Raw genomic sequence first — 11922 nt, 5'->3', positions numbered from 1 at the left:
TATTGTGTAATTAATATCTCTATTTCCCTTGGTGAAATTTGATGGTAAATTGTTCACATCGTTCTTTTATATATTTATATATGTATATATGTATATATATATTAATGTATGTATATATATTTATATATATATATATATACACATATATACATACATATATAGATATATATGTGTATGTATATAAAAAAGATGTGAACAATTTACTATGTATATATATATACATATGTATATATATATGTGTGTATATGTATATACATATGTGTATGTATATATATATATACATATGTGTATGTATATATATATATATATATATATGTGTATATGTATATGTGTGTATATATATCCAGAGTACAACAACAATTTCAGATATGAAACTCACAGCAGAATAAAAAAGCGAAAATGAAGTAGTTGAATTTATCCAGCACCTACTTGGATGTGTTGTGATTTCAAGTCCCACGGTGACGTCACGTCGCGTCCGTGTGTCGTCTTGCGTCACGTAACCATGACAACGACAGCCTTACTGGTATGACCCAGTCATTGTGTGACTTTTCTTTGACCCGTGTTTGTTTTTATCTGAGGGTAACCGAGACGGCTCATAATCCTGAGGGCCCCCGAGGGCCCGACTATCGTAATCAGGCTGCACTTATTATTCATATCATTAGTCAGATGAGGATAAGTCCCATGATGGGCTGGACTGGAGGTGATTCAGGAAACGAGGTGCACTCTGTCTTGGTGAATCTCCCTCCTGGGCCTGACAGCCTCTTCCTCCTCCTTGTTCTCCAGAGGGCTTTCTTTCTTTGTGGAGGCTCCTCAGTCTGACCTCCTCCTCCTCCTCCTCCTCTGTTCTGTAAATAGACGGACATGTCATCATACAATATGTTCCTTTAAGTACAGAGCACTTATTCAGATTATTAGATCGTTAATCACGCTCCGTTTTTCTACATTTAAACCCGGGGAAACAAATCCATGTTGCTTTTACTCTGTTGTTGTTATTAACCCTTTAGTGCTCACGTGGCATGGATCTGTGCCGCAGGTGCACCCGTGATCATAATACACGTGTCCTTATATGGACATCCTGGGGGTGTGTGTTTAAGTCACATATTCAGGCTTTTAAAAAACGTGTCTTATGTGTTGTTGAGTCAAAGTTATGATTCGTTTTATATTGCATTTTTAGTCATGATATAAAGTAGCAATAATTGTGCAGAAGTCACAAAATTAGACCGTTTTTATTTCTTCTCTATGGGTTCACGAGCGAAAGTGAACCCATTTCCAAAATGTCACAAATTCAATCCCATTTTAAACATTTTGAGTAGTTTTTGGCTCCGTTGTGTTTACACAGTGGGTGAAAATTGTCTAGGTTGTGCTTAAATAAGGATATTTTCTGTGTTCTAAGGGTTAAGTTTTATTTAATACAATCACGTTTATGGCCTGTTCTTTGATGCAGAATTGTTTTGTTTTTTGTTGGTGACGTAGGATGCAGTTTGGCCTGTGGGCTGACTCTTTAATGAGGAAATGTGACGTGTTGTTAAAACTTAAAGTGAAACAGGACTGGCCTTTAAAGCCACAGAAACAGAAACACCACAGGTTTTATTGCAGTTTTCTGGTACTTATCTTCTTTAAAGTGGAGGTGATACATGATGATAAAGGGGCACAATTCATTACAGGCCAAATAACCATTGTTATTTTTAGAAAGAGAGGGACGACGACGATGACGATAAGTGTGGAGGAAATGAGATGAAATGAGGGGCGGTGCGATGAAGTGTAGAGATGTAAAAGATAAACCGCGAGTGGAAGGAGCTCGTGTCACAACAAAAGGCTGATGTGGCTGAAGACAAAGTCGCAGCACGAGCGGGGCGGGAGTGCACTTGAACATCCGGCCGTGATCCACACAGGTCGCTCTCAAACAAGGAGAAGAAGAAGATCCAGCATCACAGGACGTGTGAGGGTCAGAGTGTTGGTCCAGAAGAAGAAGACGTGGTGACACTGAGTGAGTCTGCATGATTCATCTGCACGTACATCACAACATAATGCATGATTTTATAAGTGGCTAAAAGTGGATTCATGTGTAATTCATTCGTTATTATTTGTGTAATGATTTTAAAGTTTTTATACAGAATGCTTTTGTGTGTAAACACATTTATGCTCAGTTAATCTCGACGTCGACACAGATTGGGGTAAATGATGGTCTGGTTTGATATTAGAGTTTTTAGGGTTGTCCGTCACTCCTGCTGCTTTATGTTACATTATACATACATTTCACCCATATTATCATGTATATTAACAAGGTCATCTGCACATAAATAAGAAAATAATGTCGTTTTTTTTCTTGAGAAAATAAAGTAGTGTGAAAAGAGTTTATAAATGATCAATTATGTAATACTTTAAATTGTTTATCAAATTATTTTTTGTGTAGACATACAATAATAACTACAATAATCCAACTACTGCACAGTGGGGGCCTCTAGATTACACAGATTGATATAAAATTTGGTATTATATGTAAAAATCCTATCCTAATTTTATTGCAAATTCTTTTCCCTATTTATGTTTATGCATTTTTATTGGTAATTCTATCATTTTTTAGTAATCACTACTTTTTTCTTTTATATTGCTTTTTATATTTGTATTATACCTTTGACCCTTTTGCTGCAATAATAAGTGAATGTAGGTGTAATCTAATGTCGTCTAATCTAATAGTAGATGTAATAATAATAATCTGCATCAGCCAATTATGACCTGGTTTAACATATTTAATATGTACTTTATACATTATTTGTATAAAACGCACCATTTGATCAGAATGGAGATAAAAAATGTATGAATAAATGTTTCTTTAAGTGCAAGAATTTTATTTATTTGTTAACAGAAAAATAGGGTTTATCAGCAGAGATTTCTAAAGTTCGTCATCAGCTTCTTTGATTTTTATGTGTATTTATATTCTTCCTTTTATTGTTGTGCTTTTGTATTCATTATTAATGTATTCTTATATTTTAAGCATGTGCAGGCCTTCTGGGTAATGCATGTTCTTTTTAACCTTTGACTTTCAGCATTAACGACAGTTAATTTCTTATATGAAATGATTAAAGAATCATCATTTTGAAGAGACTTCCTTTAGTCTAGAAGTAAAAGTTGCTGGTGGATGTCGTCACTGAGCCACAGTTGTGAAACGGTTGTGAAACGGTTGTGAAACAGTTGTGACCTTGTCTCTCTCTCTCTCTCTCTCTCTCTCTCTCTCTCGTCTCCCTGCAGACAGTCTGACTATGACAAGTGCGCGCCTGTGCGTCTGTCTTCCTCTGCTGCTGCTGCTGCTGCTGCTGCTGCGTTGCGCCCACAGCCAGAGGGGCGGCGCCGCTCTCTCCAAACTGGACGAAGACACACAGAGGGAGGTGCTGGCCGTCGACATCCTCAACCGCAGCGGCGTGTTGAACTCGCATCACGCGGTGCTCCGGCGGGCGCGCACCCAGCGTCCGGCCTCCCCGGTGCCAAAGAGAGCCCAGCAGGGTTCCCGCTTTGCCTTGTCCCTCGATGTCCCCACGAGCATCCTCAGTGTCCTCATAGACCTGGCCAAGAACCAGGACATGAGGACCAAGGCTGCAGCAAACGCAGAACTCATGGCACGAATAGGCAAGCGGAAATGATCGGGCCTGTGTAGGAGCACATTTTGGGGGCTTGAAGGAAAAGAAAATCTCACCTTGCAGTGGAGTTAACACGATGTGGCACCAGGTAACTGGTCAGGGTAGAAAACAGTCAGTATCTGCCCGTTAGAGATTAGATCTGCTTTACTTTCATACTTGTTTTAAGTCATTTATCATGTTAGCTCATGTTATCCACGTGGACTGAGCATCGCACAAAAGGACACCGTGGACGAGTAGATGAAGCAGGTCTTTCGTCTCAATGATGATTCACCTGTGGCTCAGAAACTCTGATCAGGTTCTGGAATCTGCTTCTTGTTGTTTGCATGTTGTAATCTTGATTTCAAAGAGAAATAAAACTCCACGTCACACCCGTGTTTTTCCTTCCCCCTCCCCTCAAGTCTTAATTCATTTCTGCTGAAGATGATTACAAGCATCAGCACGGCACACATGAATGGGTGAGAGTCAGATGAGTCTGCGTCACCCACAGTGGGACCTGATGTGTGATAGCGGGACAAAGACGCCGACAGGAAATTGACCTCTGAAGTAGAAACAAACCCTTTCTATGCACCTTTGTTCACGTGGTACTTGATAAATTTGGTGAATGAGTGGCAGATATTTGAGGCGCGGATGCTGTGTGTGTGTGTGTGTGTGTGTGTGGGTGTGTGGGTGTGTGTGTGGGTTTGTGTGTGGGGGTGTGTGTGATTCGTCGTGATTCGTCGTGATTCATCCGAGAAGCTGCGTTCCAGTTTGCTCTGTTTTACACTCACGACCTTGACTTAGTTCATGCCTCACTTACGGCTGCTTTAATAACAGAGTCAGAGATTACACTAACTCATCAACTGAATCCACAACAAAGGCCCAGTGTTGACACTGTCAGAACTCTGCTGCTTCACTTGGTGACTTTATGTTGCTTATTTAAATCCAAATGAAGGATTTCACAAAATAACACATTTGAACTCAATAATGGAGGCAGCGGTGGGTCAGAAACTCTCGTTTACCTTGATGTAAAATCACAGAGTTTCTCTGGGGTTCGGTTCGGGCAGTACATACTTGCTTACTTGAGTATTAAGAAACAGACACATACTTGTGTACTCCCAGCGTACTTCTCAAGTATATACTTCCCAAGTAAGCAAGTACGTACTCGTGTATTGTGCCCTTGAGCCGGGCAGCGATTTGTGGCACATCTGATCCAGTCCACAGACAGTCATCTTAAATAAGGAAGGAGCTTAACTCCTGCTTTGTGTCATGTTAAAGGCTGTGGCTGTGAGTTTCCCCTCGTACAACAGCAGATTATTTCCATATTCAATGACTGGGTTGTAACTGACGTACAGGTGAGGTGACACAGATGTGCGTGTGCTCTGCTTGTGCAGAATGACGCAGTGACTTCAGGGAGTTGCACCATGCTTGCTTCATACTATACTTGTAAGATAATGTCCTGAACAATGACGAAACCGTGGGAATTGCTGTGCTTTTTCAGTAACTCTCACATTTGCATGTTTGCATTGATGTATGACCTAAAGGTGTCTTTTTTTTTTAGTTAAAATGCTCTTTAATTAAAATAAGGTTATATGTAAAAATAAACAATCACTTTTTAACGGAATTATTTAGAGACAGACAATCCTTGTTGAACAAGAAACCCTTGTATTATTATTATTATTATTATTATTATTATTACAGAGGTGATTCACTGGCCACCCCACACTCTGTGATAACACGTGAGAAGAGAATCAGACAGTGTTGTAAACATGTGTTGTTGCTGTGTATGTTTTTGTCATGTTTACATTACACTAATGTACTTGATTAGATTAAGAATGTGTGATGTTCTGCTTCTCATAGTCTGCACAGTTGTAAATGCAGCTATATCTGAGTAGACTGATTTACACACACACACACACACACACACACACACGTACACTTAGTCTTCTGTGCAGCTGTGTGTGCAATGACGTGACATCAGAAGAGACACAAAGTTCAAGAGTTTACAAGATAAACGGACTTTTCAGTTTTACATTTACAGTCTCACCAGCTCGTTATGAGGATATGTAAAGAACATTATGGACACTAACATGCAGAAACTACATTTAATAATAAAAACAGAATAATTGACAGTGATTTACACACACACACACACACACAGCATTAGTGATGCACGCGCGCACGCGGGGCAGTAAGAGTTCACGAGTGTAAACACAGAGTGAGATTCAAGTTTTCACTTTTCTCTGTTTCCTGTGATTCTGGATCAAAGTGTAAAGAGCTAGTGCTACATTGCAGCTAATTGCTAAGGCTGGGAGGGGGCGGGGCTATTTGTGACACAGGACAGTGGACCGTGGACCGTGGAAGTTGTCGTCTGCACAGTCACACATCCGTGAGACAGGTCCGTGCTGTGGACAGTTGACGGTGTTTGTTAAACCATCAGTGTATGTTGTAAGTGAAGTATGAGGGTGAATGTTCACGGAGAGTTGGTCAACGTGGTTTGGCAGAGATTATAATCCGCACAAAGTTCAGTGACGACACCGAGCGTTTATCATCCTGAGTGGATTAGGAACAACACGCCAATGACAAACGACGTCTGGTGAAGTTCCGCCCTGTTGTGTTGTTGTTGAAAGTCTTTGTCTGTCCTCGAGATTAAATCAACGTTACGTTGACAAGTTAAAGCTAAAGTCTCGCAGTTTTTGACAGTTTTTAAAGGGATTGTCTCACCTGTGTCTCCGTCACAGGTCAAGTTACACCATGAACTCTCTGAGCCTGTTGACGCCGTCTTCACTCTCCAGGTAACATTTACTTTACATTTACTTTACATTTACTTTACATTTACTTTACATTTACTCTGGTGCTCAGACTTATTGTGTTGAATTCTATTGTCTTTTATGTGGGATTCCAGGTTCTCTAATTGAATATTCTGTAAACTTTAACAACTGTGTCCTGTGTCTTTCTGTACTAAAACTAAAACCTCCATAACTTTATATTTCAGTGCAGGTAAATTAAAGTCAATTAAGAAACGATTTTTAATTCATTTCTACACCAAAAACAAACGGTAGGGGTGGGAATCACAATATCATGATGACACTCCTAAAGCCCTTATAAACTGTGATATTATGTTTGGATTGGTTTCAGTCTGTATTATTATTATTATTATTATTATTATTATCATTATTATTATTATTATTTAAAAAAAACAACCTTTTATTTCATTTTAGCTGCAGTTTATTGGAAGGATTAACTGTTCTTCTCACTCTTACTGTGTAAGTTGTGTCTCTCTGTCTCAGGTGTGTGTCAGCCAGCGCGTTGATGACCCAGCAGCTCCTGTTTGGTTTATCCGTGCGAAACAAATCCTTCAGAGTCACGAACGCTGACCGCAGCGTAAAGAAAGGCATCATCGCGGACTCGCTGGAGACCCTCGTGAACAAGGTGAGGAGCCATGAAGCGGGTTCACGCTCTGCAGCACGTGGAAGGTTTACGTTGTTTGTGACTCACTCCTTCACCATTCGTCATCGTCCCTGTGGTGTCTTCATGTTAAGACATGAGTGCAGCTGTCTCATAATATAGTTTAATTTGCACAAATGGAAGTGATTTGTTTCAGGTCAGTACAGACAGAGGCAACGGCAACATTGTTCTACAGTTCGCGGTTAATTGTATCAAACTTGACGAGTAACTTACTCAGAGAACCAGTGTCTTCACCGCTAACTCTGATGTTATTCAGATAAGAAATAAGAGATTTAGTCACTAAAAGAGCTGCTTCTGTCCTCTCAAAAAACAGGCACGTATTTAACTGCTACTGCACTTAGATTTATTGAATAATGCTAGTAGCTGCATTTTTGTCTGCAGTTTAATATTTTGAATAAGACCAATGTCTAAACTAAATATTTAATTCACGAAACACGTGATGAGAATCATGACCTCTAGTCTTCATGTAGAGAAACAGGCCCGAAGTGTTCTGGACTCATGACCTTCAGGTCACATTTACTCACCCAGTGACTGACCCGTCACTTACAGAGCATCTAATAAAAGTACAGGAGAAGAATTCCATGTGTTGTTCTGCTCCTGTAGAACATCTGCTTCCAGGTTTGAAGTATTCAAAGATGATCTTCTGCAGACTGTCAGTCGTGTTGTGTCAGCGACTGTTGCCTTTTGAGCCACATTGGTTATTCTCTCATGACTTCTTGCATCACATCATCCAGAGAACTGCTGCTGCAGACCATTCTGTCAAACTCTACAGATGGTTGTGTGATAGGAGATCTGCGGCAACAGTGAGCAGGTCTGCATGCCTAAATGCACTGGGTTTATTAGATGGCAGTAAAACAGTTGTACCTAATAAAGTGGCCTGACAGTTTAAGATGAGAAGTTTTTATTTTTTTTATTTAACCAGGAAAATCCCATTGAGATTAAGAACCTCTTTTTCAACTCGACAGTGACACGTTTAAAACACAAACACAAGACAAAATAATCCAGATTAAATTTACAAGCACGTTTATGAAAAACAGTCTGGATTTGAAGAAAAGAAAAGACGACCGAGAACCTTCACAGACGTGTGTTGTGTAAACTTTCTTCTTCTTAGCAACAACTGACTGCACGTATTTAGATTAAAATTTCCCTTTGCGCTTAAATATTAGCCTTAGTTTCTTAATCCACTGTCTCCACTTACTCTCCGTTGTGTGATCTGTTGGGTTTGTTTCTTTCTCTCCATTACCATGTATGCATGTACACTGAGATACTGTTAAGAAAAGTGCAATATAAATGAAGTTTATTGTTGTTATTATTATTATTATTATTATTATTAATAATAATAATAATAATAATAATAATAATAATAATAATAAAAACATTGCTTTGTTTTCGTCCGTGTTCTCTCAGGCGAGTTTCTCGCTGAATGTGACGCCCGGTTCCTTGGTTCTGGACGAGGACGGCACAGACGTGGAGACGGAGGAGTTCTTCGAGACGCTGCAAAACAACTCTGTCCTCATGCTCCTGGACATGGGAGAGAAGTGGAGCCCACATCCTGTACGACTCTTTCCACATTAACCACTGGGTGTCACTGTTGCTCAGTTGCTTCACTGCATGACACACAGTGGGAAGTTTATTTTATTTTGAGTGACGCCAGTGATTGTTGTGAAAGAAGAATTAACCGCCTCTTTCTCGCAGCAGCCACATTAATGTCACATGTCACATTAATGTGTGACCACTGACTATTCAGAGGAATTCAATAGCGGCAAATATTTAGTCTTTCAAAGTGAACAGACGAGTAATGTGACCAGCGCAGGTGAACACGAGAGAAGAGATGGATTTTTCATCACAATCTGAGGAAGAACAATGAAAGGCCGCGTTTTGAATATGAATCAAATATGAGTCACGTTCACCCCAAAGCAATTCATTAACATACAAATGGATTCATGCTGTGATTTGTAGAGCTGCAAATATTCACTCTGGTGACCTTATATCGACCCTGAGCGGTGGACAGCAGCATGAGACGCGTGCGTCCGTCCCCTCTGACCTGACGCGTGTCTCCCTCTCTCTCACAGAACTGTCTCTCCAGAGGTCATGTCTGCAAACACAGGCCACTGGAACGGACAGATGTGGCCACGGTGACCTTTGATCTCTACAAAAATAACCCCAAGGATTTCATCGGCTGCCTCAACGTGAAGGCGACCCTCTACGGCGTGTACACCATGTCTTATGAAGTACAGTGTTACGCTGCCAAGAAGATGCTCAAGTGAGTAAAGTTGAAACCTGTTATTTATTTACGCTTCAACATTATTTCTCTGGTGACTTTACTGAAGACTTGTTGCTGTGATATGAAAGTCTCCCACTAACGATCTGTGTTATTATTGTATCTCAGCTGCTTTAATATCACGTCCACACCAGTTACAGTCTTCTGTGCACAGACCCTAAAACAATATAGAGCCTCACACGAAGCTGTAATGTGCATATACACTTGTGTGGACGAAGAGATTGTGAGAGAAGATTGCATTTCACGACCTTTGGTGCTGGAGCTACAGGGCGAGAGGGTTCTGTGACGTCGACATCGGTGTCATGAGCTGCAGCTGCTGTCGCTGCCTGAGACGCCGACTCTCTGAAAACCTGCAGCAGGGACAAAAAGGGAAAAATAGATTTCAGCCATTGATCACTTTATCATTTATGCCACGGCTGTTTCTGACTGCGATTTCCAAAGAAAAACAGAAGTTTGTAAACTGCTCACTTTCCTGCACCAAATTCCAAAGAGATTCCAAAGAGTTCATGTAGAGCTGCCGGTCTACTGCTGCCTCGTGTGGTAAACTTGTGTCACTTCCAAACACAAACGTCACAAAATAACACAATTGGACTCTTTTCTCTATGGACTTTGGTGCAGGGAGTGAGTGATTTACACATTGACACACACTCAAGTTCCAAGATGAAACAAAGTGTGTGATATATATATACTTGATGTCATGCTCTTGTTTTCTGCTGATACTTCATTCAACCCTCTAAATCTCTCCCTCTCTGCACTGTGCTTCCAGGGAGGCTCTGCGATGGACCGTCTTGTCCATGCAGGCCACAGGTCACATCCTGCTTGGCTCCTCCGGCTACATCGAGCAGCTGCTGGAGGACGAGGAGGAGGAGGAGGAGGAGGAGGAGGAGGAACAACAAGCGGAGAAGAAGCTGCCGCTGCCACAGAAAGGCAGGATGAGGCAGCTGCAGCACATGCTGCTGGGAAGAATGTCTTACTGGTGATGGACTCCAGCTGAAGACGGTACGGATTTAGTGCACGGATGAAACGGGTGATTCCCACCTGATGATGTCACCGTTGCCTGTGCAGTTTGGACAAAAGCTCATTGACGCTCCTGCACTGTTACAACTTTTCATCACTGTGTCACTTTCTTTTTCCTTTAGAGGTGAATAAGTAAAAGTTCATTTCAAGGTCAAACGTGTGCCAATAAACCTTCCTGAATGTTACTCACTGATCCTTTAAAGCTCCAGTGACTAACTGTTCCCATCTGAAGAATTCAGAGCATTTGCAAAAACACTCCTGGCACAGTTACATCAAGTCTGACAATACGGTCTGATCTTGTGAAAGCTCCTTAACTTTAATGTTTCCAACCAGTTCCAGAAACATGTCTTTTTTTCTTTTTTTTTTAGTCAAAACCAATTCATCGTCTTTATTTACGAGAAACAAATCACTTCCTGTGTGCTGCGCTGGAATGTCCACAAGAATTGTTCTTTTTTTTAAGTTATGTGCTAGAATTAAAGCTACAGTATGTAAATGTTTGTGGGTTTTTTTTGGTCACTATTTTGCTTGTGTTTGATCTTCATGAATACAAACCATGTGACATCATTCATGTGCTGCTTGAATTTGATGTCAACCCTGATGCACATGTGAGATAGTAAAGTAGCTGCTGCCTTGAGTCACTTCCTGTGTGCAGCGGAGGAATGTCACGAGGACAAAATGTCACAAACTTGATAAAAAACACAGTCGTGTGCAGTGTTGCATGAACTCACATGACAATGCTTTAAACAGACTTCATTTATATTTTAAACTTGTCCTCTGTACAGTGTTGTGTGTGTGTGTGTGTGTGTCTGTGTGAGTGTGTGTGTGTGTGTGTGTGTGTGTGGTCAGAGTCGGTGTAATTGGCAACAGGTCCAGCTGTCTCTCCCACGCTCCTCTAATTGTCCCCACTGTCCTGTCAGCTGGAGCCTGTCTCTGCTCAGAAAACCAGAGGATGAGACGGGGAAAGAGCCAGCAGCTGCAGGAGGCGACGACAAGGAAGGAAACCATTAAAGTGAGAGAGAGAAGAGACGGGGGAGAGAGAGGGACAAAGAGACGGGAGAGAGAGAAGAGACGGGAGAGAGAGAGGGACAGAGAGAGAGAAGAGACGAGGGAGAGAGAGAGAGAGAGAGAGAGACAGAGGGACAGAGAGAGAGAAGAGACGGGGAGAGAGACAGAGGGACAGAGAGAGAGAAGAGACGGGGGAGGGGGCTGCTGAAGTGCCACGTTTGCCATCTTGTCGAGAAGGTGGCAGCAAAAAACCTGAGGAGTTTTTCCATCAAATTGGCGGTGATGTATGATGAAGAGGAAATATCTGAGGTAACGCTTCAGTGCAGATGAAGAGTTAAAACAACTCTGAGACACTTTTCTCTGCTTGTTGATGTCTGCTTTTGTTAATCACGATACAGTACACGATACATGATACCAATAACATCACGATACAGTACACGATACATGATACCAATAACATCGATACAATACGATACATGATACCAATAACATCACGATACATACGTTACATGATACCAATAACATCGCGATACAATACGA

General features: G+C 41.1%; 2 protein-coding genes across 4 annotated transcripts; both read left to right on the top strand.

The window, feature by feature from the left end:
* The first annotated feature begins 1651 nt into the window (after positions 1 to 1651).
* On the top strand, positions 1652 to 4001 carry LOC122768218 (urocortin-3-like). The gene is made up of 2 exons (XM_044024045.1): positions 1652 to 1987; positions 3250 to 4001. The coding sequence occupies exon 2, from the start codon at positions 3261 to 3263 to the stop codon at positions 3636 to 3638; it is 378 nt and encodes a 125-aa protein (XP_043879980.1). The 5' UTR covers positions 1652 to 1987; positions 3250 to 3260; the 3' UTR covers positions 3639 to 4001.
* A 1787-nt stretch (positions 4002 to 5788) lies between these two features.
* Positions 5789 to 10743, top strand: LOC122768212 (cell death activator CIDE-3-like). 3 transcript variants are annotated; one of them, XM_044024040.1, is made up of 6 exons: positions 5789 to 6059; positions 6353 to 6406; positions 6902 to 7043; positions 8487 to 8633; positions 9152 to 9342; positions 10127 to 10743. In XM_044024040.1, exons 1-6 carry the CDS (start codon positions 6055 to 6057, stop codon positions 10338 to 10340), a joined length of 753 nt encoding a protein of 250 aa, XP_043879975.1. In that variant the 5' UTR covers positions 5789 to 6054; the 3' UTR covers positions 10341 to 10743. The 3 variants fall into 3 exon arrangements, with proteins under 3 accessions (XP_043879975.1, XP_043879974.1, XP_043879976.1); XM_044024039.1 differs by having other exon boundaries at positions 5789 to 6207; XM_044024041.1 differs by having other exon boundaries at positions 5790 to 6009.
* The last annotated feature ends 1179 nt before the right edge of the window (positions 10744 to 11922 follow it).

This window comes from Solea senegalensis, linkage group LG4 (genome assembly GCF_019176455.1).
Source record: "Solea senegalensis isolate Sse05_10M linkage group LG4, IFAPA_SoseM_1, whole genome shotgun sequence".
Classification (NCBI taxonomy): Eukaryota; Metazoa; Chordata; class Actinopteri; order Pleuronectiformes; family Soleidae; genus Solea; species Solea senegalensis.
This window is presented reverse-complemented; position numbering and strand designations above follow the sequence as displayed.